This window comes from Electrophorus electricus, chromosome 8, assembly GCF_041902795.1.
Source record: "Electrophorus electricus isolate QZ-2024a chromosome 8, ASM4190279v1, whole genome shotgun sequence".
Lineage (NCBI taxonomy): Eukaryota > Metazoa > Chordata > Actinopteri > Gymnotiformes > Gymnotidae > Electrophorus > Electrophorus electricus.
The window spans coordinates 2,870,954-2,887,135 of record NC_137504.1 but is presented as its reverse complement, the minus strand read 5'-3'; the positions used below and the strand labels follow the sequence as shown (position 1 = coordinate 2,887,135).

General features: G+C 44.2%; 2 protein-coding genes across 5 annotated transcripts in view; one reads left to right on the top strand and one right to left on the bottom strand.

Annotated features, from left to right (window-relative positions):
* Positions 1-4,829, top strand: part of cert1b (ceramide transporter 1b) — a 28,014-nt gene extending 23,185 nt beyond the window's left edge. For 2 of the 3 annotated variants that reach the window (XM_027004255.3, XM_027004254.3), the window contains 6 exons: positions 196-328; positions 1,024-1,094; positions 1,399-1,527; positions 1,885-2,014; positions 2,358-2,493; positions 2,653-4,829. In XM_027004255.3, coding sequence (XP_026860056.1) covers positions 196-328; positions 1,024-1,094; positions 1,399-1,527; positions 1,885-2,014; positions 2,358-2,485 — 591 coding nt within the window. In that variant the 3' untranslated portion in view covers positions 2,486-2,493; positions 2,653-4,829. Of the gene's footprint in view, positions 1-195; positions 329-1,023; positions 1,095-1,398; positions 1,528-1,884; positions 2,015-2,357; positions 2,494-2,605 lie in introns of all 3 variants that reach the window. The other variant, XM_081718659.1, reaches the window with a different exon arrangement.
* A 144-nt stretch (positions 4,830-4,973) lies between these two features.
* Positions 4,974-15,684, bottom strand: hmgcrb (3-hydroxy-3-methylglutaryl-CoA reductase b). 2 transcript variants are annotated; one of them, XM_081718657.1, is made up of 21 exons: positions 15,450-15,684; positions 14,569-14,762; positions 14,056-14,167; positions 13,801-13,888; positions 13,620-13,704; positions 13,082-13,187; positions 12,578-12,684; positions 12,119-12,235; positions 11,793-11,917; positions 11,467-11,714; positions 11,108-11,268; positions 10,550-10,744; positions 10,166-10,324; positions 9,716-9,873; positions 9,372-9,477; positions 8,973-9,143; positions 8,666-8,806; positions 8,398-8,556; positions 8,072-8,226; positions 6,757-6,885; positions 4,974-6,520 (listed from the first exon to the last, which is right to left on the bottom strand). In XM_081718657.1, exons 2-21 carry the CDS (start codon positions 14,731-14,733, stop codon positions 6,466-6,468), a joined length of 2,742 nt encoding a protein of 913 aa, XP_081574783.1. In that variant the 5' UTR covers positions 14,734-14,762; positions 15,450-15,684; the 3' UTR covers positions 4,974-6,465. The 2 variants fall into 2 exon arrangements, with proteins under 2 accessions (XP_081574783.1, XP_026859991.2); XM_027004190.3 differs by lacking the exon at positions 6,757-6,885 and having other exon boundaries at positions 15,450-15,681.
* Between the last annotated feature and the right edge of the window lie 498 nt (positions 15,685-16,182).

The window sequence follows — 16,182 nt, the reverse complement described above, 5'->3', positions numbered from 1 at the left end:
CTTTTCTCTATCGAGTAACAGCATGGTGTTATTATGGGCTAAAAACATTATTTACATTTAGCTCAAAAATACCAAACCATTTGATTTCTTTTTCACTGAATAATGCACAGAGATCACCTAAATGCTCTTGGATGTTTTTGTGTGTGTGTACGTGTTTGTGTGCATCTGTGTGTGTCTGCGTGTGCACATGTGCAGGTGTACAGGAGAGAGGTCGAGGAGAACGGTATTGTACTGGACCCTCTGAAAGCCACGCACGCAGTGAAGGGTGTCACAGGTCACGAAGTCTGCCACTACTTTTGGGACACGAATGTCCGCAATGACTGGGAGAGTGAGTATGTGTGTGTGTGTGCGCGTGTGTGTGTGTCCTTCACACACACACAGGCTCTCATATGGACATTCTTTTTTGAGGGAGTTAAAATGGCCAGATTTCAGCACTCATCACTGTCCCCAGTGTGAAGGACACATCTGCTTGTGCACAGACGCATGAAGCATGCGACCACTCATAGATGACGGTGTAAGACACTCAACCCCATGATTCCTTGTTCTCCTTCAGTCCAGAGCTTGAAGATCTCAGCTCTCCCAGCTCATGTCCGGCAGGTTCTCACTCGTCTGGATAATGCCCTCCTGCTTCTAATGTCTCTGTAATGAACTTCCTTCGCCACTCCACTTGGATCAACTTTGGGTGGCTTTGTTCAGAGTTTGATTAGGACTAGTCAGTGTGCCTTGCCTGGAGGCCACAGGAGCGGACCTAGGGGACGTAGGGTGGTTAGCCCAGCAAAGCCCGGTTTTCCATTCTAAACACTTCCCAACATTCCAAACACTTCCCGACATCAACACACCAACCCAGTGTCACATGCGTCAGAAGCTTGGTGTTGTCTGAGTTGGTAGTAAACACAGATGTGGTCAGAGAACATACCGTTAACAACGTTGTCCCCTAATGTCAATTATAGTCAATATATGTTCATCAGGTTTAGTAATAATCCTTGTTTTTCTTTTTCTTTTAAAAAAAAAAAAAAAATCCAGCTACTGTTGAAAATTTTAACATCGTGGAGACACTGTCAGATAATGCCATAATCGTCTACCAGACCCACAAGGTAAGGGCAGCAGTCCGTTCTTCAGTTCTGTTTCTGAATCTGCTTGTGATTGGCTGGCGTGTCTTCTGAGGTGTTTGGCTCGGTGTTTTCTCTTTGTGTTCAAACACGCCTCTGTCCTTTAGACTCTCAGCTCGGTCCATGTGCGTTTCATCTAGCTCTCATTTACCACCGACTTGCATTTCAAATGTTCTTTGCTCACCCTTCCAGTTCAGCAGCTCTTTGGTCAGTTTTTGACTGTTTCTGATTGGTTAACCCTGAATGTTGACCCTGATTTGTTTTCTGTTTGCTTTTCCCTGTCCTGAAGAGGGTGTGGCCTGCGTCACAGCGGGACGTGCTGTATTTGTCAGCGATCCGTAAGATCCTAGCCAACAATGAGAATGATCCCGACACGTGGATTGTTTGTAACTTCTCTGTCGACCACGACAACGCCCAGGTAAGAGCCTCTCTTAGAGTGGCTGAGTCTACGTGTGTGTGCCGGTTCTGCCAAACATGACATTCGTGCTATAGTTGTAGTGACACCATGTTACTCTGGAACTGAGAAGAGAAGGAAAGAAAAGGCAAAATAAAGGATAGCCAGGTGACACTCGGAAAAAGACAACTTACACTAATTAATTCATGTATTTTAGTTTTTTCATTCTAATAAGGGCTTTTGGCATTTCAATACTTAAGGAAACCTATTGCAAATAAAATCATGGCTAGTGTACTGCTCCACCAAGTGTTACTGAACTTCTTTCCTAATAACGTGGTCTGAAGGCTTCGGGGTTATTGTGTGATGTATTCTCCATTATAGCCAAGCAGCAGGTGCGTGCGTGCCAAAATCAACATTGCCATGATCTGCCAAACCCTTGTCAGCCCACCAGAGGGCGACAGAGCGATCAGCAGAGATAACATCCTGTGCAAAATCACATACGTTGCCAATGGTGAGAAGACACTTTTAATAGTGATTAACACCTCCACTATTTGAGTACTTATGCTTGACTTTTGCTTAAAACAAGTATTTAAATGAAATGGCTGAAAAATATTTAATTAAAACATGCATTATTTTAGGATATAAAATATTCCTGATTAATTATATTGATTGTTTGCCAGATGACAGATTAAGCCCAAACCCCCACTAAAAAGTGTGTTTTAATGGAGATTCATCATTGGTTCTGCAGTTTAGGTCAAGACTAGCCGAAGTCAACCCAGGAGTATAAACGTTAATGTGGTGTTGTGTAAATGTTGCATGAATGGTTAAGTCCATGTCATCACCCTCTGGCACAGTGAATCCTGGTGGTTGGGCCCCAGCATCTGTACTAAGAGCAGTGGCGAAAAGAGAGTATCCCAAATTCCTGAAGCGATTCACCTCCTACGTGCAGGAGAAAACTGCCGGCAAGCCCATCCTCTTCTGAGCGTCCAGGTACCTCGGCCAGATCCCTCTCGTGTTGTCTCGGATGGGCTCAGGAATCCACAGGAATGACTTGTTACTTACCTATTTGCCTTGTAGGGGAGAAAGAAATTCACCTTTTCAGTGGGGTGTGTGTGGGGGGGTGTGTGGGTGTGTGTGTGTGTGTTCCAGAGTGTGCAGCATCTTCTCCACTCTTCCAGCTGCAGTGTCTCATGGAAGTGTGAAAACCTCACTGCGTCTCCTCTTCTCCAGACTGTTTGAATCCATGGCTGTCACAAGAAACTACATTTACCCATAAGTCCTTCATATAGGTTTTAAGCTTTAGGTTTTCCTAAGGCTTTAATGCATTAGCTGCACAGAGAGGACTACAAAGGTTGCCACATATGAATGTTTCTTCTGTAATTTCTGGATGGATTGGTGGGGGGGGGGGGGATATTTTATTTATATATATATATATATATATATATATATATATATATATATATATATAGTGCGAGAGAGAAAATATAAATAACGCGTGTGTGTATAAGAGAGGCAGATAAGTGGTTTATCATTGTAATTTTCAAATACAGAAACCCGATTTAGTGAGGCTTTTTGTTTTTTTTGGTTGTTTTTTGCCTGTTTATTTTCTGCATTTGATGGATCATTTTGCTCACACACAATCCCAGAATGCACTGCTTTTTGCTCCATGCTGTTAACGTTCCCCTATATTAAAACAAAATGCTTGGTTCACCCGCTCTACCATCCCACCTGTTACAAAACACATTTGTAAATCAACTTTTAAGGGCTGTCATTTGACCTGTGATTTATGACCTTGCCTTTTTTGGTTGCAGTCTCTTCGATGAAGCCCTGTTTCTGTGCTGAGGAGGAGACTGGATTTTTAAAAATTATTTCTAATGAAGTGGCCTGAAGCTAGTTTGTTTTTTGTTTGTTTATTGCAGTTGTTAATTTTTTTCTCTCCAGAAATCTAAATTGTTGTGTTCTTCAGTTGTATTTGTACGTCAGTGGCTGGCATACTGGAGCACAATTGAGGATGAGTAGTGGACAGAAATGGGATTTTTAAACAGGGCAGTCAAACGCTTCATCTTGCTTATTTGTATATAATTTCATAATTATTGCTTCAGGTCTTGAAGTTGTCAGCCACTGCTTTTGTGTGACTCATCTAACTCTACATGCCTTAGAGAGGGGGCAGTGATTGTGTCTGTGTCTCTGTGTGTGTGTGTGTGTGTGTGTGTGTGTGTGTGAGAAAATACATACTTGGTAAGCTTGTGGTGTGGAGGGAGGTGTTTTTGAAGAGCGATGCAGGGTGTCTGTTGTCTGTTTTAATCACTAGTGAAGTGCCTCGGTGAAGATTACATGTGAGAAAACATGTGACGTCTTCTTGATGCGGGGCGCCTTCCACACCCATGATCTCTGAGCACGAGGGAGGACTCTAGAAAGGTCCCGCCTTTCAGTATTTTCACTGTTGGGGAGATCCTGCGTTTAGTCGTTCATTTCTGAAAACGTTTTATTCAAACATTGTGATTTTGCAATCAGCAAGGACAAAAACACTGTCTCCTAAATCAGAAGTGCTTGTTGGATAAATAGAAAGCCAATCGAATTATTTTTTTTATCCAATAGAGATACAGGGGTTGAAACCGGGAATTGATCGTAGGTATTAACGTTTGGATTAGAATGCCTTGAATTATTTATTGTTGTTTATACAGTACCTCTTACAGTTTATTGTAATCATAAAATATAAGTTTACACTGATGTAAGTAGCAATGGCACCCAAGTTATGGTTTGATCACAAGGTTTGTAAGCTGTTGAGATCCCAAGTCCTTGGTCTTTGCCTTTATCTGAGAACTGTTAATGATGTATGTAGAAAAAAAGTATTGAGTGTCTTTAGGTTAAGAATTACACAGCAATGCCCAACTCCATTCCAGAGATGGCAGTCCCCTCATCGTTTTCTTTCACCTTAACTAGGGTCAGTACCGATTTAGGAAGGATGACCTGATGTCACACCAGAAGTGAGAACCCAGGACTTTCCCAAAACAAGCAAAATTAGAATGAATTCCAAGTTAGAATTATTCTAAAGTGGAGCGGAAAATTGGAAAACCGTTCTGGAATGCCATCTAAAATTTTCTACTTATCTAATTAACATTTTATTGGAGGATTTTTGTAGTGTGACCTGGGAAACAGCCTCTCAGGAGTGGAGTTTTGCACTTTTCTGTTATGATTGAGCACACTTGCGCACGTCTGTGTGTGTGTGCAGCAGAATCAGAAATCCCTCTAATACTAGTAGTTTGTCATTTGTTGCATTTGCACTGAATGTAATTGGAATAAAAAAAGTTTCTGTAAATAAGTCACACTAAAGCTATCTGAACTGACTGATTGAAAGGGAGGCACTACCACCACACTCATTCATCTTGTGTAAAATCATTCAGATTGTAATAATGCCTTTAGCAGTAAATCATATAATTTAGCAACTTTTTGAAGGACATTAGCAAGAGAATATTTAAGCGCATTTTATTAGCACCAAAATCATATAGCACAAGTGTAGTAAATAATTTGATATTTTCTGCATTATATAAAACAAAAGTAAAAGACAATTAAGAAAATATTAAACATTCCTCAAACAAGTAGTTTAGAAGTCAGAATGCTAAGAGCACAGTAACACACATGGCTGTATGTCTGCTTTTATTAAAACCCCAAGCACAGCACTGGTGTTAGCTTGTCAATTTGAGTCCGAGCCTCTACACAAAACCATGATGTCATCCATGTATAATCCATGAAGCACCCACACTCCACTGTCCAAGCAAACAAAAATAAGTGTGCACATAAGGGAAATGGCACTGAAGCCTCTAGATTCGACCACTTCTACCACATTCTGTTCCTTGTTTAAGGGTCTGTGCACAACTGCTGTTTTTTTTTTTGCCAATAATGCTTTTACTACCCCACTAATTTGACCTCATGAAGGGGCTTCTTATACGTCATGTGTGAACAGACAACTTTAGGATTGGGGGAAAAAATATATACTGGATTGGCAAACTTTCCATGCACATGCAATATCATGCATGCAAACGCACCTGAGCAGCTAAGCCCATACAATCACCATGTAATATACATTATAGTTTCAAGCACTCATTTAAAGCTTGTTTCTTGTGCTTATGTGTAAGGTGAACAAAAAGCGTAGTGTTAGCTGGGTTCCCTCAAGCCGAGTCTGTTATTGTACTTAAACTTCACACTGATGAGCCACATGCTGGTAAGCGTGGTGGTAGATGTAGAACAAGGAACTTCTGATTTTTACTCCATCTGGCTCCTAGCATACCTGCCGCCTGAATCAAGCACTTAACATTGAACAACGTGTGTCCCGAGAGCTGGGAGTCCCTGAGAACTGGGGTTAGTGTAGTAATGTTCAACATCACTCACACTGTGTACTTCATAACATTCCAATGAACTGCACCCACTCACTGCTGCCCCCCCCCAATATCCACGTCCATTTTGCAACCCTTGTTTGAAACTTTTCAGTCAAAAATCACAATGTTTGAAGGAACAGTCACTGTTCCATGGACCACGATAACAAAGTTAATCGATTTCGGTGAAGCATCGCTAGTACAAGTTGGCTTAAGTCATTAGGTGCAGGCAGTAATTTGGGACTGGACTTTTTCCATTAGTTTCCTGTGAAATAAAAAACATGGATTGTGTGTTTAACTGTCCCTTGACACCAGAATAAATAACAGTGTTTGTTTCTCAAAGTCCAGATTACACCAACGATTCAGACATCCTCCACTACCTCAGCAGGGCAAACTCCTTCCGAACTTAACACATTGGCTTTTATTTTCAGAGTTCCTGTAGTCATTACTTGCCAACCTTAAACGGCAGCATTTTGACCTGAGATTGAATTTTGACAGCCGTAAAAGAGTAGCTAGCTATCAAACTCTATTTCCCAGAAATCAGTGGAACACTGAAATTTATTTCTTGGGGCATACAGCACTGGTGGGCTCAGGAGGGCTCTGGTGGTGGTGATTCTGACATTTCTGAAAGGTTGACTTTTGACCTGTTTGGAAAGAAAGCAAAAGTACATCTTATTACACATACATACAGTTGTGCTCATAAGTTTACATACCCTGGCAGAATTTGATATTCTCTGAAAAAATAATACAACAACTTTTCTTTTATTCATGTTTAGTGCTTGGGTCAAGCCATTTATCATCAAACAATTGTTTTTGCCATTTTTAAAATCATATTGACAACAGAAACTACCCAAATGACCCCGATCAAAAGTTTACATACCCTGGAAGGTTTGGCATGTTATCATGCACACACAGGTTTAAATGGCTACTAAAGGTAACCAGTAAGTTACTGGGCTCCTGACAGACCCTTCCATGAGACATGGGGAAAGCAAAAGAATTACCAAAGGATCTGCGGAAGAAGAAAACTGAACTTTATAAAACAGGAAAAGGATATAAAAAGATATCCAAGGAATTGAGAATGCCAATCAGCAGTGTTAAAACTCTACTTAAGAAGTGGAAAATGAGGGATTCTGTTGAAACCCTCAGATAGACCAAGAAAAATGTCAGCTACAACTGCCAGGAAAATTGTTCGGGATGCCAAGAAAAGGACTGAGGCTATTTTAAGATGCACAATAAGGAGACACTTGAAGAAAAATGTACTGCACGGTCGAGTCACCAGAAGAAAGCCCTTACTATGCCAATGCCACAAAGCAGCCCACTTACAATATGCCAAACAGCACAGAGACAAGCCTCAAGATTTCTGGAACAAAGTTATTTGGAGTGATGAGACCAAAATTGAACTTTTTGGCCACAACCATAAACGCTACATTTGGAGAGGAATCAACAAGGCCTATGATGAAAAGTACACCATCCCTACTGTAAAACACGGAGGTGGATCGCTGATGTTTTGGGGAGGTGTGAGCTACACATTTTAAATTGGTTAAAATTTTAACACATTTTAACTTGGTTAAAATTGATGGCAGGATGAATGCAGAATTTTATCAGAAAATACTGGAGGAAAATTTGCACTCATCAGCCCAGACGCTGCGCATGGGATGCACTTGGATGTTCCAACATGACAATGATCCAAAACACAAGGCCAAGTCGACCTGTCATTGGCTACAGCAGAAAAAATTGAAGGTTCTGGAGTGGCCCTCAGTCTCCTGACCTCAATAGCATTGTTCATGCAAGACAGCCAAAGAATTTACATGAACTGGAGGCATTTTGCCAAGAAGAATGGGCAGCTTTACCATCTGGGAAAAGAAAGTGCCACAACTACCACAAAAGACTTCAAGCTGTCATTCATGTTAAAGGAGGCAATACACGGTATTAAGGACTAGGGTATGTAAAAGAGATTTTAAAAAAATCTAAAATTTTGCCAGGGTATGCAAACTTATGAGCACAACTGTAAACACATACACACACACACACATAGTATGTTCGATGCTTCTAGGTCACTGTTTCTACCATAAGCACTAGCTCCACCACATCCACAGTGTACGCCCACTTGTGCAGCACCTAACCTGGAACATTTGCATGTGTGAAACTGGCTTTAGTCACCAAAAACACCTTGTGGGAAATGTAGTTCTGTGTACCTATTGAGAATCATGTGACTCTTGACGAGGTGCCCAGCCGCAAGGGCAGCCATGAGAGAGAGCTCTCCCGCCAACACTGCAGCACATACCACCTGTGCCATCGTGCGGGCGTTTTCACCAGGACTGTCGGAACTAGATCCCTGCACACCCAGCATCTGCACACACACATCAAGTGTTATTTACAAAACAAAACGTACATATGCACAAACACACACCACACACTCACAGTGTCAGGCTTTTGATAACACTGAGAAGTCTGAAAACTCAGAGGGAGGGAGGGAGGGAGGGAGGGAGTGGGTGGGTGGAGGAGCTGGCTTGGTGTATACCTGTAAACAGGCTTGCTGTGGGGGCAGGTTTGTGCCTCCGCCCACAGTGCCCAGCTCTATAGAAGGCATGGTGCAGGAGATACAGAGATCTTCCCCCTCTGATCCCACTGCCTCCATCAGTGTGATACAGTTACTGCTGCCTACTGTCTGTCCTGGGTCCTAGAGGGAGAAAGGTTGGTTTTTATTAAATGTGGAGCCAGTAGCTTAGTTCTGGTTCCTATCAGAGATGACTAATTATTCAAAGGTCATGCATTTCACCAGCCCTCACCTGTCCACATGCGATGTAGACCGCTGCTACTATGTTAGCTGCCTGAGCGTTGAAGCCACCTATACTGCCAGCCATGGCAGAGCCCACCAGGTTCTTACTGATGTTCAACTCCACCAGGGCTGCAGTACTCGTCTTTAATACCTAGAGGGAGCCAGAGAGCAAGTGCAGAAGATGTGAGCACTAACAAATGGCCAAAAATTAATATGCAACATCAGTTAGTATTATGCAAAACCGCTGGCATTGCTGGGTGGGTGGGGGGTTGGCTCTTAAAACTGAGCGTGAGCACCGGCACAACACTCATTCTTACCTCCCGGACCACTTTACCGGGGATGGTGGCCTCACACACGATGGACTTTCCCCTGCCGTGGATCCAGTTGATGGCTGCAGGTTTTTTATCAGTGCAATAGTTACCGCTGAGAGCCAAGACCCGCAGCTCAGGAAACTGCTCCTGGAGTCTGCACAGTGCCTGTTCCGTGCCCTAAAGGAGAGAAGGAGAGAGATCTTAGGAGTCATCGGCAACCACCCACCTCTTCAAACGGTTTCGCCTGCTGGTCCTCTCTAACGGGACACAGTCTTTGGCTGGTACTCTGCAGGCCTGAATCCTGGCAACAGAAATTAAATTTAAGGTGGTGATCCCACTCTATTTTTAATGGTGGACACGTAGCTAGGCATGTCTCCCCAACTACACCCCCAAACACACACCTACCTTTGATAGCATGTTCATGCCCATGGCATCTCCAGTCTGAGACTGAAAGCGGATGTAGAGGTTCCTGCCAGCCAGACTGATCTGTAGCCGCTCCAGCCGAGCAAATCTGGAACAGTGTTCAGACAGCGCCCGACCCAACACAGCGGTGTTTAGACAGCAATCAACCCAAACTGTCAAACACATATGAGCTCCATAGGGTTAGGGTAATCTAATAATCCTAAAAATAATCTAATAACATGTAGTTAAATGAAAAAATCACGGAAGAATGTTCTTACAATGCCATATCAGCATTGCTACTGTATGAGGCAATGCAGCGTCAGTACAGTTCTACTATGTCCTCTGACCTGCTGGTGTGGTCAAAGGCCTGTTTGACAATGCTGAAGCCATCAGAGCTCTCAAGCCAGGATTTGACCTCTGCTGCCCTGCAGGCTGAGGGCAGCTGCACAACAGGACCCCGGGTCATCCCATCTGCCAAAACACGGCCGCTCGCCCCGCCTGACAACTAGAGAGGTAGACATATAGATTGAGAGAGAGAGAGAGAGAGAGAGAGAGAGAGGGAGGGAGAGAGAGAGAGACAGAGAGAGAGAGAGAGAGAGGGAGGGAGAGAGAGAGAGAGAGAGAGAGAGGGAGGGAGAGAGAGAGAGAGAGAGAGAGAGAGACAGAGAGAGAGAGAGAGAGACAGAGAGAGAGAGGGAGAGAGAGAGAGAGAGAGAGAGAGAGAGAGAAACACAAGAAAGGAAAGGCAAAAGGAGCAGTCAAACAAACGGTATAAAGGAACAAGGAGAGAGACTCACTGTAATGGCCCTGCAGCCTCGGTTGGTGCTGGCTACTAAACAGCCCTCTGTGGTTGCCATGGGGATATAGAACTCTTTGCCGTCCAACAGCAGGGGTCCAGCCACTCCCACCGGTACCGGCACATAGCCAATCACATTTTCACAGTTGGTGCCCATTACCTGAAACCAAAAAAATAAAGAGCGATACAATAAAAGATATTAAAATATATACACCCATGCATACCAAGCACAGCCAATGGTGCAACTTGTCAGCATTCTTGATGAAAGTTAGGAACGTTTAATAAATACGGAACTATTTTGAGAAAGTTGTCCAAGAACAAAAGAGGCGTGTCCTCTACGCTGATACAATCTGATGGATTTGACTAGTAAAGTACATAACTGTACCTTAAAGTAGTCATAGTGTCTGTAGGGCAGCTTCTCCAGGGCTAACGGGTGGGGCAACTTATTCGCAAGCATCTCTCTCCGTATGGCCACACCCCTCTGAGGAGTCTCCAACACTGCCTCCAGACGATAGGCTACAATGCTCCTGTTCTCCACCAATGCCATCACCTCAGCATCGCTAAGGCAACGTGGACCTTGCTGCAAAATGCACATACGCGGATATGCACACACGCACAGTGTGTAATGCGTTACATTATATTGTACACACACACACACACACACACACACACACACACATTACAGTTACCATAAATCTCAGTTATATAGTGTATTACAGATACAAGAGGATAGTCACATTTTCCCCCATCAAACAGGTTTGACAATACACACATTAAAATCAGATCATATTTAGAACATTCGCCAGATGCTCTTATGCAGAAAGAATGAGAAATGCAAGTATGACCGTGTGTGCCTTCTGGGATTCAAACCCACATTCTTGGTGAACTACAGCACATTTTAAGCTCCTGTGGGGACCGTAAAACAATCAGGCATTTCACACACCTCTGGGTTTCTGAGTATGCTCAGACACTCCTGTAGGGGGCGATGTTGAGTCGGCGCAGAGTTAGGGAGCTCGCCCTCCTCTGACTGTTCCTCTGCAGTCTCTCTCTGGACCAGAGAACATGAACACTCCCCAGACGTGACCAGAGATGGACGCACATCATCTATGCAGCAGAGGAAAAGAATCACACACACACATAAAAAAAAAAAATGGGTTCATAAATGCAAGGTGGGGGTGGTACCCCCTATACTCCAGTATGACCTCACATTGGGTGTAGGACAGGACAGGGCAGGGCATTCCTAAAAATGCACATTCATTAAATAAATGTTAATATAAAATTCAGGAAATACAGTGAGCTTACCTCTCTCCTGTGTACTGAGCACAGGAGCCGGGAGTGGGTCAGTGGTTACACGCTGCAGAACTTTGGGCGGGACCAAGTCCCTCATACAACAGCTCTCTCCCATGCTCCTATTGGCCAGGGGGATTGGGGAGCCAGTCAAGGGGTTTTTGATTGACAAAGAGGACTCTGTCTCTGCCTGCTCAAAGAAGACGTACTTCACTGCCAGCAGCAGGGCCAGAGACAAAGTGATGACCTGCTCCAAGTCCACACTAGAGAGAGAGGAGGAGAGGGGATATCAACTCTGCATTTATTTCCAATGGGGCTCACACAGGAAGGCAGAACGCTACCTGCTTATGACCGCATCCGAGTCCATTCGGGGGCCGTGCAGGTCCACAGCTGAGCCGGTGGAATTCTGGGTCGGAGAGTCGGCCAGCAGCCGTGTGTGGGCATGCACTAGTGCCAGAACTAGAGACTGCACAAATGGGACAGACAGCACAGGCACGGAATCATTTGGAGGTGGGATTTTTGTGTGTGTGTGACATTTTAGACCTGATGACCTGATAGCTGACAAGCGCGTTTAGCTAGAGGCCATGAGATGTGAACAGCTCGTCCTAAATCCCAGATTACAAAACGAATGCTTCGGGTTTCAGCGTGTCACGAACACCGCGCTCACCATTATCATTTTGACACGTTGAGTGACCGGGTTGGATTTGGTGTCTTCCTCCTCCAGCACACATGCAAAGTGACTCAGCTGCCAGATTGGACGGCCCTCTCGGATCTCTCTTGACAGCTGCGGAGGGAGGGAGAGAGGGAGGGCAATCTTAACTCCATGAATAAGTTTACAACATTCATATGCACATGAATGCACTATGCCAATAGCTTTAGGATTTGTTTGACATGGTCTACATCACACAGGATCATAAATAACTGTATCAAGAAATCTTAAGGGCTCACCTACAAATCCCTACTCTTACCACAGCCCATAACACCTACAAATCCCTACCCTCACCACTCCCCCAGGGCCTACAAATCCTCTCACCACAGCCCATAGGGTCTACAAATCCCCGCCAACTTCTAGAAAAGCATGAGCCGCAGCACTCTGGCGCGTCTGAGAACACCCGCACCCCCTCACCTCCAGGACCAGTGAGACACAGGCAGGGAAGAACGTCATGAAGACAAAGTAGTTGGCCAGGACAGATATGCAGCCAAAACAGCACATGAGCTCCAGCTGTCGCACACCTGGGCACAGACGGGATATTATCAGGACGTGAATAGGAAGTGATGCGAGGGCAATACAATAACAAAGGGGAGGTTCATCAGTGCTGCTACTTGACACATGAACATTTGTGAGAGCTTTGGAAGCCCTTTCCAAACTGCAGATCCAACTATTCATATCATAAGATCCAGCACAAGCAGAGCTTTGTACATCACCATAAAAATACCCTGAGAATCCCAGACTGAGTGCTTAGGATTTCTATACCTACAGAAAATAAATGTTCTCAGAGGAAAATATACCCTGTTTAGATCAAGTGTGACCTTATCCACTGGGCTTCTACAGTGAGACCCAGTGCGAGCTAGACAGGCTCATGCGACTATTCCAAGGTAAGTCATTGTGGCAGAGAAATGTGGATCTTACCAGACATGGTTCCTACTCCAATCACCAGACACTCCACGAGAGCATCCAGGGTGAAGGCTGGGCCCAGGATGGCCATGCCCTTAGCGATGTTCTCCCGCACCTCCTCCTGTGTGATACAGAATAGCAATCAGCACCGGTTCCTGCACTGCGTCACCTAGAACACACCATGTGCTTAAATCTTAGCCTTCACCAATACGCTGTAATGCAGCAGAAAGTGCAGCCCACTCAGGTGAAGCACAAAAAGGAACAGCTGTGTATGAAAGTGGAGGTCTGGGGTGCAAGTGTTCTAGATTAATCTAGAATAGCTTTTAGAGTTACGTAGACCAGCAATTCTTCTTTTGCACAGTGAATGTGACATGGACATGTCACATGGACATGGACATGTTTAAGTCTGACAGGTTTGTGTACATCAGAGTAAAGCACATATAGAAAGATCAAAGCCATATCTTATGCTATGGTTTTAATAAAGTGAATGAGTCTCAGTTGCAGGCAGTGAGGTCAGCAAAATGCCCTCAGTTATGCCGGCGTTCAGTAGTACCTGGGAGTTTGAGCTCAGTGCGAACTTGGCCAAAGTGCAGGCTTTAGACAGGTCGATCAACAACAGGAAGAATGGCAGTGCTTCACTAGAGGGAGAACAGAGTGTCGAATCTCAACACCCAGGTTTTCACACACAGTTCCCGACTAGAAACAAGGTCAGCGGGTGAAAACGCAGAGCTTACTTGAGGCCGGTGAGCTCCTTGCCAACAAAGTATATAACCACAGTGCTGAAGACAAGACTGGAGAACACAGTGAAAAGACCAGCAATGCCTGCACACACAAAACAGACATGTAAATAGTGAATATTTGAATTAAATAAAAAAAAACAGAATAAAGCACAAATGCAAGTGGAGGTCCAACGTGTGAAATATCAGGACAAGTGAAAACAGCAGGGCTAGATTTCTGTGAGAGGCACACAGGTAGGAGCCTGCACTCACCAAGCATGTACTTGGAGCCAAGCTGCCTCAGGTTTCTGAACTGAACGTAGATGTACACGATGGCGATACACCTGGTGATGGTCAGGATGATGAGGTCACTGCTCGGGATTTTCTGGAAGAGTGAAACACGGGTGAGTTTTATTTGCATTTGACCCCTCGGCTTCACAAACTCAGTTCTGGAGAACGGAAAGTGGAATGGCCGTCACTGATATGGCAAGGAGGCTGGAATTATAATTGTACACATGTTCATCAGTAGCCAGCATGTGTGTTCGCTGGGAGTGAAGCCCATTATATTCCTCTACCCGCTCTAGCAGGTGAACTACAGGAAAACATTTATTAGAAATTTGAAATCATACACCTATTCTGTTTGGGCAGTTTGTATGCTGGTGATTTGGGCCAAAAGATATCAAGAAAACCAATGTGTCTTTTGAAGCCATGGGTTGTGCAAACTGTAAACATCTAGCACGCAAAGCAGAACATGCTCATTTATTTGTCTAAAACATGTTCTTATACCTCTTGCACTTTAGGACACCGGTAGTTCCATTTACAGATCTGGTCACCTCCAGCGATGGCATTCATAGACATGAGACATATTGTGATGGCGATAGTTCCCACGATCACCTCCAATGGGTGAGAAGCCACAAAAAGGCCATGCAGCCTGAAGAGCCGGGTTAACATCACGGCAACAACAGGGTTCAGCAGGTTACCTGGAAACAACAGAACACTGATCATAAAAGTATCTTCACTGCCACCCTGATGGTCAAAGCAGCCCAGTTCAGAAGTTGAGCCCCTTTGATTTCCAGGTGACAGTGCCACTACGATCCACAATCCTGCTAACCCGAGACCTCTCAGAACTTTTCAGATGCTGGTTAGCTTGCCTTGATCGTACTTCATGCATAAAAACAATCCTCCTACAGTTGATCTGTTCATGATCTGTAATTTCCCAGTAAACGTACACTGTTGCTATAATTAAAGACTGAAAAAATAACCGCTGTCTAAACACCGCTGTGTTGGGTCGGGCGCTGTCTGAACACTGTTCCAGATTTGCTCGGCTGGAGCGGCTACAGATCAGTCTGGCTGGCAGGAACCTCTACATCCGCGTTCAGTCTCAGTCCCTATGAACAGACATTTGTTCCAACCGTTGTCACATAGCTTGCTCACACATGGCCTAGTACATCTAGTTCCGAGGTAAACATCATTCTAAAACTAGCTGTACTTCCACCTAGCTAGCCTGCCAGCTACCTATGCTAAGCTAACTCTCGCTACACTTCCGGGATCCACGTTTAGCCAAGGTCAAATACTTTCCTCGCGATACTGCGCAGCTCATTTATCACAAGACAGCGACAAGAACATTCAGAAGATGTACTTTACAGCAACAAATATTCGCCAAGTACCTTCATTTGTTAACCCTTTCCAGGTGGTTAGCCACAAGCTCCGGGGCTACTGAGGTAACTCACCCTCCTCTGTGACGTACATGATCAGGAAACCCCGCCCACCCCGAACAGAATCTTCTAGGATGCGTACGTCACATCCCAGTTAAAGAGCATTAAAGCGTACTCATAAAGTATAAAATTGTGTCCAGATTTGTTCCTTTTAAATCTCCATATTAAATGTAAGCCTTAGGTTTCTCTCGAAGGCACGGGAACGTTCGTCCCCTAATTCGTCCCGTCCCACCCACATGTTGCCTCAGTATGTAGGGAGTGACGTGTACTGCCGTGTGAATAGTAAAATAAAAAACACCATGTAGTACACAAGGTTTCCAGAGAAACGGGACATTTCGGACAGAGGGTCAGCTGGGCAAGCACAGCGGTTCTGAAATTCAAAGTTATGTTACACTTGTTTTTTATGTATGTATTCTTCATCGTGACGCTAGAGGGCACCAGAAACATTTTGATTAACTTCCCTGTCGCTCTGTCCACTCATATACCTTCATTAATCTATAATAAATCGATATATTTATTATAGGTAGTGTAAACCCTAAATGACCCAAGTGTTTAACCACTTTAAACACACACTTTCAAGGCAAGCATATCATGTGCTTGACTTCCCATATCGAAAAACCCCCCCGCAGATTTTCAAGTTCAAGTGTTTCTTTCAAATATTTTAAATGTATTAATGATATTCTAA